The following is a 17,689-nucleotide window of genomic DNA, read 5'->3' on the forward strand; positions in this document are numbered from 1 at the left end:
TGGAGTCTTGATTAACATTATACTTAGCACTTGTGATTTTTGTTGAACTGTTTTTTGCTTCTTTTTTTTTTGTCTCAGGTGACTGACATCACATAAAAAGTGTTGTCATCAATTTTTGTTGTTCTCGGTGAATGATTTCTCTATATCAGCCTCTCTAAGTTGGTATGTAATCATAAAATTTACATTTTGATCTGTTTGATCCCAGTATAAACTAGGACAATATATGCGAGATTAATTATTTTAAGTAGAAGATTAGTAACTAAATTATATATATATATATACTGTTATACTGTATAGTAGCTAATATTCACTGCAGATTTAGTTTTGCTATAAATTTGTGGCCATGGTACATAATACGAAAAAAAATAATCATGCGAATAATGATATATACATGCAAAAGTATAGCAGTGTTTGCAGTAACTGCAGAATGTTTCTAAGTTATGGTGACGCAAAATTTAATACAAGCGTCTGGGAGTCTTAACTTACATAAATGGAGACAAATTTGAAATGTTAACTCTGTGAAATTATACTTCAATACAGTAGTCTAAGCATTTACTTGTGTGTTAGATTTTCATGGACTGTTCTTGGTATGAATTTGGTTACAAGTGCATTATTTTGTAATGGTAAATTAGTGTTATACCAATATTTGAGAAATGTTGTTTTTTAAAAACAAGTTGATATTCTTATGTCACAATGCCTGTGCTGTTGTTTACACAAATGAGTGAATTTTCATGAAAGTCTTATATCATCTGTGATGCTCATTATATCAATTATAATTATACAATGAAGAAATTTCAATCTATTTCATTGGATGATATTCATTGCAAACCCTTGGCAAGTATTTGGTGCGGACATGAGTTTTATTTCTCTGGTTGGGACTTTTTGTCACTTACCTACAAGGGAGGTAATCCTGTAAATCCTTGTTTTTTAACCTGATGTCACAATGTTGAGTACACGTTGAAATGTCTAGGCACTTAATGTTGATTATGCTAAATTATTTCATTAAATTCTGATGAATATTCAGGAAAAAAATTCATCAGCGATGAATGCCTACATTAATTTATCTAACAAGTTTGTATATTAATGTTACATGCATGATACTGAGGCTCAAATGTTTCCATTTCATTTCAGACCTAATAGTCCAAACTGGATCATTATCTTAGCTTTGTTAAATTGTTATGTATTAAGTATAGATTTTCTAAGAGAAATATCCATTTGACTGATAGAAGAAATATCAGCTTTGATGAATGTGCATGTTACTGATATGGATATCATTTAAGCAGAATTTATAGGTTTGATATTATTACTCATATAAAATATTACTCAAGATATTATTTTCTAGCTTCATTTCTGGGTGACCATGCAGTTCTAGATTTTTACTGTGATTATACAGGTGGTATCTTTAATACCGGGTAGTCCAAATTTCATTTCAATAGTAGCAGTTTTTAATTTTTTTTTTTATTTATTTACATCTACAATACATCCATATTTTTGAATTGCAAGGCTATTGCGCAACCTCCCCCCCCCCCCCCCCCCTCAATTTTTTTTATTTTCTTTCAACATGGTTTGAGAATTTCTTCCATCATCTCTTGTGTATATAACAACACCTTATGACGATTCTTACGAGGACAAAACGGCTGTATGATGCAGTTTATTTTATTTTTGACTCTTTTGTTTTTGTACCTAACTCTGAATCAATTTGTACTGAAAGATGCAAATATCTTATCATAATTTTTTACAACCCAACAATGCCTAACCAAGTTGAAATGAAAAATATTTTTTACAGAAATTGTGTAGCAGATTATAATTTTTTCGGCCAATTTTACTTCTGTGGTACAGCATCTACTGTAAATATACATGTTTCAGCAGTAATCTTATCTTAGCGCATTTCGTGCTGAAAAATTCCGCATACAGTAATTTTACGTACTAACAAGGTATCCTTCACTTTGCTTGATTTCTGTTACTCTTGTCTGGATTTGTTTTTGGTTTAGTAGTTTCATGCCCCAGTTCTTCCAAGCTACCTAACTTCATAACGGGCTAATTCAAGTAGTAAATTAGTTTAATTAGTTATTTGATGCTTTATGCTGCAATATTTTTATCTCAAGATTTAAATTATAGAACTGTTTGTTGCTTAATATTTTCTCCATGAATATGTATTTATCTTAAGAATATAAAAACAAAGATGGACCTTTTTTAGATTCTAGTGTAATCCAGATGTAAATAAGTCCCATTTTCTACAATACTCATTCACCTATAAAAGCGTTGTGAAGGAAACAACAAAAAAAAAACATATCCTGATGTTGTTGGTAAAAATATATACACTACAGTGAACTCAGTGTAAAACGAACTTTATTGGGACTATATAATTTGGTTTGTGTAGAGTTCGGATTGAATGTCATAATTTAATTGATATCTTTGTTGAATATAACAAACCTCTTGAAACCCACATTATGATAGCTGTCATTCTATTCATTGATCAAGATTCAATTGATATTGGTCATCTTTGGTGTGAAAACTTTTTTTGATTTCTAGACCATACATGAGCCGACACCGATTTACACAAATTAATGGGAACGAGAAATATGTCTGGATTACAGAATAGAGAGAGTCCGGATTGGACAGAGTCTAGTTAAGACAAAGATTGTGATTGGATAGAGTCCAATTTAGACAAAGATTTTGATTGGACATAGTTTAGTTTAGACAAAGATCCAGATTGGACAGAGTTTAGTTTAGACAAAGATCTAGATTGGACAGAGTTTAGTTTAGACAAAGATCCGGATTGGACAGAGTCTAGTTCAGACAAAAATCCGGATCAGACAGAGTCCAGTTTAGACAAAGATTTTGATTGGACAGACCAGTTTAGACAAAGATCTGGATTTGGACAGAGTCTAGTTCAGACAAAAATCCGGATCAGACAGAGTCTAGTTCAGACAAAAATCCGGATTAGACAGAGTCAGGTTTAGACAAAAATCCAGATCAGACAGAGTCTAGTTCAGACAAAAATCCAGATCAGACAGAGTCTAGTTCAGACAAAAATCCGGATCAGACAGAGTCAGGTTTAGACAAAAATCCGGATCAGACAGAGTCAGGTTTAGACAAAGTCCACTATATAATGTCCGTGATAAACTATCTGATCAGGAGTCTGTCAGTATGGAAATGTTAAAATTTTTGGTCACAAATTTGGTTTTATACTTACACTTGTGTATAGCGACCACATATGTAAAATTACTTATCATAATCATATGGGATAAAGAATTTACCTCATAAGATAAGCTAGCAATAACAAAGTCACTTAAAATTAACCATTGTAGTCAAATTTTAATATCAAAATGTAGCCCGAGGTAATTTACACCTGCACAAGCCTATGAGGAACATCACCTAAATGCAACAAAAATGTCGCGATTTTTTTCACACACTTTCTCTCTCATTTTGGATGTGGAATGAGGGAGATCTCCCTCATTGGAGGTTTTAGAGGTTGACATGTATGAAAGTGCTTTGGGCTGTCATTTCTCTTGTTAATTTGTTATGCAATTGTTATATTTACAAATATTTTTATACCTTTGTATAAGCAATAGCTTTGTTATATTAAACGGTTTTCTTTCTTTACTGTGATTTAAAAATGCTCTCTGATTTCCATGGAAGGCATTACAGACTATGTACTAGATGGTTTGTTTGTTTGCTGGGTTTATCACCCCATAAACAGCCAGGGTCATTTTGAGGCGATGTCTCCTTGTAGTAGTTGGTGACTACCTCACTGTACAACATACAAGAGGTCCGTCACATACTATCCAGAGCAATTAAGGTAAAGTGTCTTGCCCAAGGACACAGCCATGACTGCACACTGACCTGTTTCTCAGCTTTCCAAGAAACACAAACTGACACGGGTAGGGAGCATCGAACCATGTGCCTCAGGGTCTTCACCCAAGACAATATGACCGGCACTCTAACCTACTGAGCTATCACAGCCCCTTAAGTACTGAAGCTATAACTGACAAAAAGGGCTGTTAATATGATAACTACCACTAAAAGTCTGTCTGCAGTTTGTTACGGTGTTAAAAAGTGTTGTAATATGATAACTTCCAATAAAAGCCTGTCTGCAGTATGTTATTGTGTAAAAAAGCACCAAGATATGATAACCACCAATAAAAGTCTGTCTGCAGTATGTTATTGTGTTAAAAAGTGCCATGATAGATTAACCACCAATAAAAGTCTGTCTGCAGTATGTTATTGTGTAAAAACGTGCCAAGATATGATAACCACTAATAAGTCTGTTTGCAGAACATGTATGCTGTGTAAAAAAAAAATTCAACCACCAATAAAAGTCTGTCTGCAGTATGTTATTGAGTAGATTTTGCTTGATTTGTAGATTTTGATATACTGTTACTGTATACATTTTCACTTTAATGTTCCTTATGCTGTATGCGAGTGATTTATACAAATAAATATAATATATAAAACTCCTATATTGTCCTTTTTTCCTTAAATTTAACATGTTATGTGCATTGATAATGTAACTTTCTTGGATGTAGACATTTAGACACATAATTATGAACCCAACCTTCAAAGCAGGTCAAGGTTAATTATTTTAACAAGAGGAGGCAAGGGAGGAAGGAATAGAGGAGGCAAGGGAGAAAGTGACAGGAGAGGCAAGGGAGAGAGGGATGGATGGAGGAGGCAAGGGAAGGAGGGATGGACGGAGGTGGCAAGGGAGGGAGGGTCAGGACTGAGGAAGCAAGGGAGGGAGGGATGGACAGAAGAGGCTAGGGAGGGGTAGACGGAGGCGAGGGAGGGAAGGATGGATAGAGGTGGCAAGGGAGGGAGGGGCGGGACAGAAGAGAGGCAAGGGAGGGAGCGAGGGATGGACGGAGGTGGCAAGGGAAGGAGGGATGGACGGAGGAGAGGCTAGGAGGGAGGGATGAACGGAGGAGGCAAGGGAAGGAGGGATGGACGGAGGAGGCAAGGGAGGGAGGGAGGGGACGGAGGAGGCAAAGGAGGGAGGGACGGGACAGAGGAGGGAAGGGATGGACGGAGGAGGCAAGGGAGGGGTAGGCGAGGGAGGGAAGGATGGAGGACGCAAGGGAGGGACAGACAGAAAGAGAGGCAAGAAAGGAATTGAGGAGCAAGGGAGGGAGGAACAGAAGAGCCTAGGGAGACAGTCACATAAGTTATATTCCACAAGTTTCACTTCCATGAGCGTAAGCATGAATAGGTAATATGGTCATCATTTTAGTGAAAGTGAGATTCTAGTGTCAGTAGGTAGCTCTAGATATACACTGTTGTGTACAACCCAAAGGGTACCCTTGTCCCTAAAACAAGGCCTAGATCTGATGTAATGAAATAACCTTAAGATAGCCCAATTTAAATAGACATTTTCCTTCACAAAATTTTGGTCACAAGCGTGAAATAAATGTTACGCCTTATTTTTCAAGAACACATGATTTTTGAGAATAACTTCTCTCCAGGAGTTGAGGATATGGTTTGATAACGTTAAATCATTATGTTCTGGTAATATTTACAACTTGGAGTTACTGGCAGTAAAAATTGTGTCCTTGACCTTGAATTATTCTGGCCAGTTATATACGACACAAACGGATAAAAGTGTACTTATTCGAGAAATACTGTGTACCTGTCAAGTCTTTTCAGATTATGAGACAAAGTGATGACAAACTTAAGAATCAAACATAGCCACACAATCAGGGTATTATTCTTCATGTATGCCAAGAAAAGTGTTGCACAACTACAACCCAATGTGTAAAAAGAAAGAGAAAATGTGATATAAAGTCATTGTAGACAGATCTGTCAAAAGGCAGTTTGAAAAGATCTCTGGCTAATAAGGTCTTCTTATCAGTCAAACCATTTGTAGTTCTTATATTCAATTTTATTGTATAATGCAAACAAAATGGACGTCATCACAATTATCAGAACCAGTAAATATCGGTCACAAATTCCTTAAGGTGGAAATATTATGAACGATTTTTACTGCGGAACTACCACTAATAATTTACAATTTTGAAAATTTTAATAAATCTCTAAGTAAAAAATAACAGTATTCACACATACGAATTATAAATTCATCCAAGTCTCACTAAAGTCACACACAGTACATATATATAATGATTCAGTAGTGCTGCAACGGTGCAGCGTGGGACGATATATCGCAGCATAAATGGCACGGTTCTGTTCATGGTATTATTTTCTCATATCACAGTATGGCCACAGTTTTCTGGATCAGGTCGTTTCCAGTTTTCTGCAAAGTAATTAGAATCACCCAAAACTAGCATGGCGGCGGAAACGCTTTCGTTGATTGACTGCATAGAATTGCTTCATTTAAATAAAACATTTGGAAACATTTTGAGTTCTGTGTAATAGAAACAGATGGTGTTTATATATTTCATTGATTATTTGCGAAATAAATATACCATGATATGTATTGTATCCCGAGACAAGTATCACGATACGTATCACATCGTGAGGGATGCGTATCGTTGCAGCACTATGATTCTGATATAATATCATGAACCTCATATCAATCGTACATAAACGACTCATATTTATAAAATCCATTTGCTCTCCCTTGTCATAAACATACATCTAATCAATAGTAACATACAAATATCACTCGCACACAAATATTACTCATCAGGATTTTAAATCAGAAAATTTTTCTTCCTGTGAATTGATATTTTTTTCACTTAATTCCTTTCTCCTTCTCTTGATTTCATCTTGTTCTTCTAAGTAATTAGCGAGGTCTTTAAGAGTTTCAAAGTCACTACGGCCTTGTTCGTTCTTGTCCTTCTTCGGAATGATAGGCATCTTTGATTGGACGGCAGCAGTGAATTCCTCCATCTGAAAACACAGGAGAAACGGAATATATCGGGAAGCATATATATATGGAATAAGATAATTTTTGTTTGTTTGTTTGTTTGTTTGTTGGGTTTATCGCCCCATGAACAGCCAGGGTCATTTTGTGGCAGAGTCTCCTTGTAGTAGTTGGTGACTACCACACTAAACAACATGCAGGAGACCCATCGCATGCCATCCAGAGCAATTATAGGGTGAAATGTCTTGCCCATGGACACAACCACGACAGCAAAGACTGGCCCATTTCTCAGCTTCATGAGAAATACCAACTGACAAATGTAGGGAAAGTCGAACTACGCACCTCTGATCTTCTCATGAGGTTACGGTGCTCTAACTCACTGATCTATCTATAAAGGGGTCTCGACTTCTTGCTTTCATTGTCAGATTGATTTTTTGAATAAATTTTATCTTGATTTCTTAGCATACATGTCAAAAACTATGACAATCCTTGTGATTACAGGAGGAAGGTCTTGCATGTTCTTTGGCAAAAATGACTACATATTATTCAGATTTATACATGGACTAATTTGGGTGTAATTTTCACAAGCCCAAGGTGAACATTTGGTAGCCCTGTATGTTGGGCGAGTGGATTTTTACACCCCTGGTGTTGTAATATTTTACACAAGAGAAAATTTTGTCCTTCTTTTGATAGAACTGCAAATGATTTCCAACTTTTAACATCTGGAAGTTTGGACTGAAGTCTACATAATGGTACTGAGGTTCCTTTTGACTTACATTGTGAACACCCAACATTTTCCACACAGTAAAAGACAGAAGCCCGACACCAGAAAAGGCTAACAGTGTACCCCAGCGAAAGGCTCTGGCTGCAACAGAATACCCAGTCACTGGATTTCCCTTGGCATGATCTAATGAGCCCTGAAAAATAAATAATTACAATTGTCATGGGGTGAAGGACATGATGCTACGAATAACTGGTAATTACCGGGTAGATACATTAAGCATACATGTATTTAAATGTTTCAATGTAAAATGAATGAAATTTCTTCAAAAAGTTGAATAATCTTATATGAGCCTTTAGGATTTAAATACCATATTTATCCTCAAGTAAGCCCCTCCACAGTGTAAAAAGTTCAGTACCAGAATTATCCTCAATAAAGCCCCTCCTCTAGTGTAAAATTTCAGTACCATATTCATCCTCTAGTTATAAACCCCTCCCCTATTGTAAAAGTTCAGTACCATACTTATCCTCAATTAAGCCCCTCCTTTATTGTAAAAATAAAGTACCATATTTATTCTAAAGTAGGCCCACTCCTTAGTGTAAGAGTTTAGTACTGCATTTATCCTCAAGTAGACCCCCTTCATTAGTGTAAAAGTTAAGTATGAAAGTTTGAGTAGGACTTATTTGTGAGCCAATTTTAGCGTGCTGTTTTAGAATCGATGATTCTGCAAAAATGAAGAAGCATTGAGTTTTTATGATTACTCACATATACAAATACTGAGGGGTGGATTGAGATTGAGAAAAGGACAGAGAGATCTCCACCAAAGCAGGAGATTCATGTCCAGGGCATCCAGTTGACCCTTGACTTTAAGCAATTTCAGAAGTCAAATCACCTTTTTTCCGAAATATGAAGGGTCAAAACATTATGTCAAATATTGATAGACATGCTCCTTCAAACTCAAGAATCAAATCTGATTTTGGAGAGTCAAAAACATACTCTCAAAGGTCTACTGGATGCCCTGCATGTCCATCTTAACACAAGGTTTTCCTTGGAATCGACAGTGAAGAATCTCTCGAGTCTCAGACAGAGATTTAAATAAATCTTTCTGAAAGATGCCCAATTATTGTGTATCATGATGTTAGTATCCAAGAGTACATGTATTTCAGACAGTCACTACCAGCACCAATCAGCTGCTTACCTTGATCCTTGAAAAAACTAACCTTTTCATAAGAAGAACGATCTTGTTTTTTAGTCAAAGCCAGAGCTCCAGAAAATCCGAGGCCAGCTGACACCACTGTGGTCAAGGTGAGAAAGACCACGCCTGAAACATTAAAACAATAATCAAAATATCTGTTAACAACAAGAGGCCCAGGGGCCTTAACGGTCATCTGACAAACACTAACAGCAGGGACACACCCCTCAATCCAGCATCATTACCATAAATTATCTATACGCAGCCAGTTATGTTTCAGATCAAATTTGGTTTTTATCCATTTTGGCTTAAAGGAAGAGCGCGCAGCATCTTAAAGCAAAAGGGCATTAGGATTGCCCTTCCCCAATGATGTTTCATACTAAATAGGGTTGTAATCAATTAAGGCATTAAGGAGGAGCAGCATTTTAAAGAAAAGTTTAACCTAAGTGCTCCTTTGACCCATCTTTCTTTCCCCAGGGGTCAGACCTGTCTCATTTACATAAAATATGATTGCCGTCCCCTTATGAAGTTTCACATCAAATTTGGTTGTAATCCACCCAAAGGCTACGGAGGAGTAGCATTTTATAGCAAAAATTCACCAGGTTCCCCTTTTGAGACCCCGCCCCTCAGGCCCCAGGGGTCACACTAGCCTCATTTATATAAAAAATGAACACCCTTCCCAAATGATGCTTCAAACCAAATTTGGAAGTAATTCACCCAAGGGTAAAGGAGGAGTAGCGTTTTGAAATAAAAAGTCTGACGACGGACGGAACACGATGGCTATATATTCATCCTGACCCTTTGGGTCAGATGACCTAATAAGTGACCTTAACATCTATCTCTTTAATAAGTTAATAACAGATGACCTCTACATACATGTCTCCATAACAACAGATGATCTCTGTACACAGGTAATATATTTATATAAGTGTCTTAGACACTTGTTTCTATTTCCTTTAATTTTGTATTTTATGCAATGTAATTATATATATATAATGTACTTAGATATTTGAATAAAGAAAGTTTAAACTAACAACAGATGACCTCTATATTCAAGTCTCCATAACAACAGTTGTCCTCTATAACAACAGCTGACCTTTGAGACTTCTGACCAGGTGACCTCTATGTACAGGTCTCCATAACAGCAGACAATATCTATATACAGTCTCCATAACAAAAGTTGACCTTTTGTAAATGTCTCTATGACAGCAGATAACCTCTATATTTAGGTCTCCATAACAACAGCCTACTTGAGATTTCTGATCAAGTCTCTATAACATCATGTGACCTATATAATACAGGTCGCAATAACAACAGATGCTCTCTATAAACAGGTATCCGTAACAACAGCTTACCTCTGTAGAAGTCTCCATGATAACAACTGACTTCTGATCAAGTCTCTATAACATCATGTTCAGGTGACCTATAATACAGGTCACCATAACAACAGATGACCCTTACATACACCTGCGTCATCTAGGACTTCCATCACTTGAATATAGGAGATTAAGAGCAGACATGGTTCAAACCTATAAATTGATTAACAATTTGGACATATCTAACCAACAAGTAATACCTACACTTGATAACCTCAATACTAGAGGGAATTCCAAAAAACTTAAAAAGATTAGGTACAACACTAATATTAGGGGACAAGCTTTTAAAAATAGGATTGTAAATACATGGAATCGACTTCCCACACCAGTAGTAGATTCCCCGTCCCTTAATACTTTTAAATCTAGGCTCAATAAGCATTGGGTCAATCATCCAGTAAAGTTTTTACCTTCTTGCTACTAATGTATATATTATAAAAGTTGTATACGTGTCCTCTGCGCAACCTGCAAATGAGTGTACAACCATGGAGATGCGTCAACAGAAGCCACAAGCTTACAAGGACGTCGAACACTATGAACTATGAACTATACAGGTCTCAATCACAACAGATGCATGCCCTCTATGTAGCTATGTACACGTATCCGTAAGAACAGTTTACCTCTGTAGAAGTATCCATGACAGATGACTTCTGATCAGGTCTCCATAATATCAGGTGACCTCTTTATACAGGTCTCTATAACTGTAACAGCTGACCTTTACGTACAGTTCAACAGCTGACCTCTATATACGGGTATCCATACAAAAGATGAACTCTATATCTGCATAATGGATATGCTATAATGACACTCCAAAATCGCATACAGCATACTAGTCCGAAGGCAAATAACATAAAATAGTTAATTACGTTGTATATATCATTTGTAACGATGTGGCTAAGTGGAGGTGGAGGGGGGGGGGGGGATATATATATGTATAATCATGACCGTCATTTATATTTGCATTATATATCTGGATATATCTTATATCTAGAGAACATACCGGCAGCAACAGAATCTTTTTTCTTCTCTGGTTTAGGTTCCATTTGTGAACGTTGGATTGCAGAAGCATGATCTTGACTGGAGGTCGCCATGTTTGTTTACAATGTCAAGGTCATCACACATGTCATTACAAATTAACTTATAAATTAAAAATTGTTAACTTCATATAATTTAAATGTTTTTCGCAACAAATGTTCTTTATTTGAGCCCAAACTGATTTTCTTTTGTTTCTTTTGTTTTCTATATTGCCTAATGTTTATACGCGCATGCGCCGTGCATAAATGATCAACAACAAATGATGGTTTCCTGTACAACAGAATGGATATCATTATGAAGAATTTTATCTCTGGATTGTGTATATGTGTTAATATAACTCGGACATCATAGTGACTTTAACATCAGTAGGGGTTGATTTACCTATGTATATGATGTTAAGGGTATCAGATTTAACCTGAAGTTGTACGACGGGTAATGAAAGATCCGACGTATGTGGCTGTCGCGATGAATCCTCACGATATTACACCAAAAAACAAGAACCTTTCCAAATCCTTGCGGAATTGGGAGGTGTTCCCAGGGAAGAACAAATTCTGCTGCAATGGCAGACTTATGATGGCCAGACAGACTGGCATATTTTACTTCACATGCACCTTAATCATTGTGACATGCGGCCTATTTTTCGGTTTCGAGTAAGTAAACAGTACTAGTGACGTGACCCCGAGTGTCGACCCCATTTTTTAACCTTTCGATTACGAAATGTCGTCATGTGCTTTATCTTCTAATTGCTTATTTTCTATTTGATTTTTAACTGATTTTTATGTCTACTCTCATGAAATCCTCATCATATAATTACATTTTACACCAATCTTTATAATGACATATTTTTATACCAAGTTAATCCCCGGCCCCTCCCAATTAACTCCTGTATTTAAAGTTCACTTAATTCTGGTTTTAAAATGAGTTATTGTGTTGTGTCAGATATGAAATGATAGTTATAAAAGGGCCGATATGCATGAAGCAATATAAATTAAGGCCTGCTGTTGTTATAAATGCAAAGTCAGCAGTTCATCTTTTTTTTTTTTACAATTCATGATAACTTTTATGAAAAAAAAACCAATATCTTATAAAGAGTAGTTCTACTCCAACCACGTCACTGTTTCCATAAAATGGCATGTGTCCTCTATGTGCAGGTTTTCTCTTCATACAGGTGTCCTCGACATACAGGTGTCTGCTTATACTGAACCAGTGTCTTCTATATATGTACTGTTGTCCCCTACATACAAGTGTCCTCTAGTAGCCAAGTACAGGTGTCCTCTACATACAGGTGTACATGGCTACATAAATATGCTCTCTGTGTACAGGTGTCCACTATGTACAGGTTTCCTCTATGTACAGGTGTCCTCTATGTACAGGTATCCTCTACATACAGTTGTCTGCTGCGATTTGTTGTCTTCTACATACAGGTATCCTCTGCATACAAGTGTCCCTTATATACAGGTGTCCTCTGTATAAGGTGTCCTCTAAGTGTAGGTGTCTGCTATGACCCATATTCCTCTACATACAGATGTCCCTTATGAACAGGTGCCCTTTAAATTTAAGTGCAGGTGTCTGCTATGAGCAGTGATGTCCTCTATATACAGGTATCCTCTTCATACAGGTACATACAGCTGGTGTCTGCTGTGATACTGGGTATCCTCTAGCGATCTAGGAACAGTTGGCCTAGGCCTGTACATACAAGTATCCTCTTCATATAGGTGTCCTTTACATACAGGTGTCCCCTACATACAGGTGTCTTTTACATATGTAGGTGTCCTCTAAATACAGGTATCTTCTACTTAGAGGTGTCATTTACATACAGGTATCCTCTACATACATGTACAGGTGTCCTCTACATACAGGTGTCCTCTACACACAGGTGTCCTCTACATACAGGTATCCTCTACACACAGGTGTCCTCTACATACAGGTATTCTCTACATACAGGTGTCCTCTGTGTATAGGTGTTTGTTACATACAGGTGTACATGTCCTTCATATATATTATTATTACCCCGGCCATACCTATACCTTTATATATGTACACCTTAATAGTTGATCTTCATTTCGTCATTCAAGCTGTCCTTATATATATATATATACCTGGCCACCAACATCACCCCAGCCATACCTGTACCTATCTGCTGAGTCTAAACATTTATATTTGACATACTTTTCATTTGTTCCAGCTGTCCTTACCTGGCCACCAATGTCACCCCGGCCATACCTGCCATAGGGGCAGCATTATTTATCTTTGTGATGGCCACTTTATTCCGTACCAGCTTCAGTGACCCGGGGGTCATCCCTAGGGCAACTCCAGATGAGGCTGCTGACACAGAGAAACAAATAGGTAAGTAGCTAAGATTTGTCAGTCTCCTCATCTGTAGATTTTCTGTAATATGTTTTCATCATTTTAAATAACCAAATGTAGAATATATATAATACTATATAGTTATATTCACGTTCAAGCTGTAATCTTGCCTGTTTGCATCTTCATCTGAAATTTTCTTTCAATCCATAAATATGTACATCTATACATGTTAACAAAGAGATTGTACATGTCGTTGCTGTCAACATCATCATCATCATCATCATCATCATAGCAGTGCTGCGAGTTCCAGCCGATTGTTTTGATATTTGTTTATAAAGTGTATTCCAGTAACATTATAACATATTAATTCCTACCCACGCAAGCCATTCATGGCTGTGAATTGTATTGTTTAGAATATTTTCACATGCAAATTGTATTGAATTCTAAGTGTATTCAAAATTTAAGTTTAATATTGTTAAGTTTGAGAAACTGTTCAGTTGAGATGCAAATATCTAGAATGAAATTGATAATTCTTCAGCTGTTCGCAATTATATTTCTTGTCAGAAAAGTTATACTTATCCTCTCCTTTCAGAAATCCCGAGCACTACGTCCCCGGGTACCTACAGGCCACCTCCTAGAACTAAGGAGGTGGTTATCAAGGGTCAGGTGGTCAAGCTCAAGTACTGCTTCACCTGTAAGATATTTCGGCCCCCTCGGGCTTCCCACTGCAGTCTCTGTGACAACTGTGTTGGTAAGTTTAAATCGTATTTAAATATTGTATACTGTGTTTCTTTCCTGCTCTCATTTTTGTGTTGTCTGCAAAAAGCAGGCAACATATACGGTAGGTAACACTATGTCAGCGGTGTCCACATAGAGATTTTAGTGCAATAACTCAAGTTTCCTTGAACTTATCAAACTCAATCTTAATGCAGATCTTCAAATTACCAAAAGGGCTTGGTTGGGATTGCTTTTCAGGTCCAAAGTTTAAGGTTGCTGTTACTAAAAATAGAAGATTTGTTTCTATTTGTGATACCTCAAGTTCCCTTGGGCCGATCAACTTAGTTTCATGCAGATCTTCCTTGCCAAAAGTGCTTGCTTGGGATAGCTTTTCAGGCCAAAGGTCAAGGACATCACTATTACTAAATGTAGAAAATTTGTTTTCCGTGCGATAACTCAAGTTCCCTTGGGCCGGTCAAACTCAAACTTCATGCAGATTTTCTTTTCCAGGTTCAAAGGTCAAGGTCACTTACTAAAAATAGAAATTTGTTTCCTTTTGACCAAAAGTTTATTTTGGCCCATCAAACCTTATTTTCATGCAGTCTTTCCTTACCATAAGTGCTTGAATGGGATTGTTTATTAACTGGTCCATAGGTCGAAGGTCAAGAAAAATATCAACCAACTTTCTGTGCAGGCAATTCCTGTGTTAGTTTTATGTGTTTTATAACTGATGCCTTTTTGTCTTGTCTGTAGCAAGATTGTGAATGCCATTGTTTTCTGACATTTTCCATTCATTATGAGGAATATTGATTTCTCGTCATTACACTTGTTCACAGGCGCATAAATCAAAGATAATTTTAACTTCTGCATGACCTTGGTATATGAAGTTTAGATATATTTCATCATTTACTTACTTTGAGGTTTGATTGCAAACTAAAAAAGATAATTGACAATATCATTTTGGAACTGTTTTCATAAGTCATCAGAGTTAAAACCTTGAAAGTATAAAGTGATGGAATAAGGGTATCCAGTTGACCCTTGATTTTTAGCAATTTCAAAAGTCAAATAAATATGAAAGGTCCAAACATATGTCAAATATAGACATGTCACTTCAAAACCAAGAGCCAAATCTTATTGTTGGTAATCAAAAATATGTACTCAAGACTTTACTGGTTGCCCAGCTAGGGAATCATTTCATTAACTGAGATATTTGTTGTTTTTTTTTTTTCAAATGAAAATTCAGAAAAATTCTAAAGTTTACATTATTGTCTTTATATATACCTTCTCAGTATTTCTCATTGTGTTAACATGTGTTAGCATTATATGTCAAATATTGGTTTGCATAAGTTCAGGACTGTCAATGTTAGTTGTTGACTGACCGCGGTCTATCAAGTGTCAGACATTAGGACACGGCTGTCTGTGTTAGTTGTAGACTGACCGTCTATATATCTAGTATCAGACATTAGGACACGGCTGTCAGTGTTAGTTGTAGACTGACCGTCTATCAAGTGTCAGACATTAGGACACGACTGTCAGTGTTAGTTGTAGACTGACCGTCTATCTAGTGTCGGACATTAGGACACAACTGTCGTTGTTAGTTGTAGACTGACCATCTATCTAGTATCAGACATTAGGACACGACTGTCTTGTGTTAGTTGTAGACTGACCGTCTATCTAGTGTCAGACATTAGGACACGACTGTCGGTGTTAGTTGTAGACTGACCGTCTATCTAGTATCAGACATTAGGACACGACTGTCGGTGTTAGTTGTAGACTGACCGTCTATCAAGTGTCAGACATTAGGACACGACTGTCAGTTTTAGTTGTAGACTGACCGTCTATCTAGTGTCAGACATTAGGACACAACTGTCGTTGTTAGTTGTAGACTGACCGTCTATCAAGTGTCGAACATTAGGACACGACTGTCAGTTTTAGTTGTAGACTGACCGTCTATCTAGTGTCGGACATTAGGACACGACTGTCAGTTTTAGTTGTAGACTGACCATCTATCTAGTATCAGACAATAGGACACGACTGTCAGTTTTAGTTGTAGACTGACCGTCTATCAAGTGTCAGACATTAGGACACGACTGTCGGTGTTAGTTGTAGACTGACCGTCTATCAAGTGTCGGACATCAGGACAGGACTGTCGGTGTTAGTTGTAGACTGACCGTCTATCAAGTGTCAGACATTAGGACACGACTGTTGGTGATAGTTGTAGACTAACCGTCTATCAAGTGTCAGACATCGGACATTAGGACAGAACTGTCAGTGTTTGTTGTAGACTGACCATTCTAATCAGTGTCAGACGATGGAACACAGCTTGATGCTTTGATATTTTTTCTAGGCTATATATACATATGTAAGTAAATCTCTCCTGAGCCTTGCTAGCTACATCTTTGACAGTTCTAACAGATGAGACTTATTGATTTAAGGCTTCAAGACAGATGATTGGTAAATGGATTATGGATAAAGAAGTTGTACCATTTTAGGATCTAACTTAATAAATGCAACCACCATATTCCCTAGAAACTGGCTCAACTCCTGATCAGATGGTTTCACGTGTTACTTGTCCCTAGCTGTAATAAAATAATTGATTATCAGGCTATAGCTAATTAAAAATAATCAGCCTGAGAGAATTCTTCCGAGTCATATATCAGTCTGGAAACCCTAAAAGTGATTTATTTCCCATCATTTTTTTTTTGCAGATGTTTGAATGCTTCAATGTATTATAAAATGATTGAAGATGTACTACTCAAAGATACATTCAGTAAATATTCATCATGATCATTAATTCCATGCATAATCACTTTTTTCAATTTTTACTTATTTTTCCGATCTATTGAATCTTCGTAATGAAAAAAAAAGGTTTTTTTTATTTATTTCACCAATTATGATTTTAATTTTAAACTTTCAAGTTTAAATTATGCTTGACTTTTTATGAGTATATAATTATTTAAAATAATGTGATTAATTAATGGTGTATGATCATGATTTAAACATATTTTATATGTGATGCATACAAAGTCAAACCATTCTATAAGCATAAGCTATATTTTGAACTATTGCACGGGTGTGATGCTTTGGAATTTGGTCACATGCTATAACTATTGTCACCTGTACATGTGACATTTCTGAGTTTAGTCCTTCCCTTTCAAGCATCTAATTATAAGTCACTCAGACTTATAACACTGCCAGACTTCTGTTGCACTCGGTCTTCGGTCTCCTGTAATAGAACATCGGTCAATTTGTTACCAGTTCCTCGTGTCAAATATTCTGGACTATTGCAAACACACCCATGATATATTTGTATAATATATATATAACAGCCAAATTAAACCAAGAAGTGATGGATTGTAACTTGTCCTACATGACTTTCAATAGTCCCACAGGAGTATTGTGTTTTGACTCATCAATTTAAAATGAGTTTATATACGTACAGTCCTGATGTTGGACTATCAGTTTGTCCATATGTTGCAGAGAAATTTTATTTGCTTCGTTATTTTGCCACCAGTCAACTGGAT

General features: G+C 36.6%; 3 protein-coding genes and 1 long non-coding RNA gene across 5 annotated transcripts in view; 3 read left to right on the forward strand and 1 right to left on the reverse strand.

The window, feature by feature from the left end:
• Nucleotides 1-5: 5 nt before the first annotated feature.
• LOC117326952 lies at nucleotides 6-4,173 on the forward strand. The gene is made up of 2 exons (XR_004532536.1): nucleotides 6-3,056; nucleotides 3,090-4,173. It is a non-coding gene; the product is annotated as an uncharacterized LOC117326952 (long non-coding RNA).
• Nucleotides 4,174-4,943: 770 nt separating this feature from the next.
• Nucleotides 4,944-6,262, forward strand: LOC117326723 (rRNA/tRNA 2'-O-methyltransferase fibrillarin-like protein 1). Its single transcript, XM_033883446.1, has 2 exons — nucleotides 4,944-5,195; nucleotides 6,209-6,262. The coding sequence occupies exons 1-2, from the start codon at nucleotides 4,944-4,946 to the stop codon at nucleotides 6,260-6,262; spliced, it is 306 nt and encodes a 101-aa protein (XP_033739337.1).
• Nucleotides 5,066-11,210, reverse strand: LOC117326953 (transmembrane protein 242-like). The gene is made up of 4 exons (XM_033883756.1): nucleotides 11,107-11,210; nucleotides 8,762-8,862; nucleotides 7,597-7,737; nucleotides 5,066-6,846 (listed from the first exon to the last, which is right to left on the reverse strand). Exons 1-4 carry the CDS (start codon nucleotides 11,195-11,197, stop codon nucleotides 6,640-6,642), a joined length of 540 nt encoding a protein of 179 aa, XP_033739647.1. The 5' UTR covers nucleotides 11,198-11,210; the 3' UTR covers nucleotides 5,066-6,639.
• A 178-nt stretch (nucleotides 11,211-11,388) lies between these two features.
• LOC117326955 (palmitoyltransferase ZDHHC9-like) overlaps nucleotides 11,389-17,689 on the forward strand; it is a 38,769-nt gene continuing 32,468 nt past the window's right edge. For both annotated transcript variants that reach the window (XM_033883757.1, XM_033883758.1), the window contains exons 1-3: nucleotides 11,389-11,791; nucleotides 13,327-13,487; nucleotides 14,041-14,199. In XM_033883757.1, coding sequence (XP_033739648.1) covers nucleotides 11,577-11,791; nucleotides 13,327-13,487; nucleotides 14,041-14,199 — 535 coding nt within the window. In that variant the 5' untranslated portion in view covers nucleotides 11,389-11,576. The remainder of the gene's footprint in view (nucleotides 11,792-13,326; nucleotides 13,488-14,040; nucleotides 14,200-17,689) is intronic.

The sequence above is a fragment of the Pecten maximus genome, chromosome 5 (assembly GCF_902652985.1).
Source record: "Pecten maximus chromosome 5, xPecMax1.1, whole genome shotgun sequence".
NCBI lineage: Eukaryota > Metazoa > Mollusca > Bivalvia > Pectinida > Pectinidae > Pecten > Pecten maximus.

Coding starts and splice junctions, on each gene's coding strand:
- LOC117326723 (XM_033883446.1), top strand. CDS start 4,944: ATGGACGGAGGAGGCAAGGGAGGGAGGGAGGGGACGGAGGAGGCAAAG. Junction 5,196..6,208: donor CAAGTTTCACTTCCATGAGC/GTAAGCATGAAT, acceptor CTCATATCACAG/TATGGCCACAGTTTTCTGGA.
- LOC117326953 (XM_033883756.1), bottom strand. CDS start 11,197: ATGGCGACCTCCAGTCAAGATCATGCTTCTGCAATCCAACGTTCACAA. Junction 8,863..11,106: donor AAAAGATTCTGTTGCTGCCG/GTATGTTCTCTA, acceptor TTAATGTTTCAG/GCGTGGTCTTTCTCACCTTG. Junction 7,738..8,761: donor ATCGTTCTTCTTATGAAAAG/GTTAGTTTTTTC, acceptor TTTATTTTTCAG/GGCTCATTAGATCATGCCAA.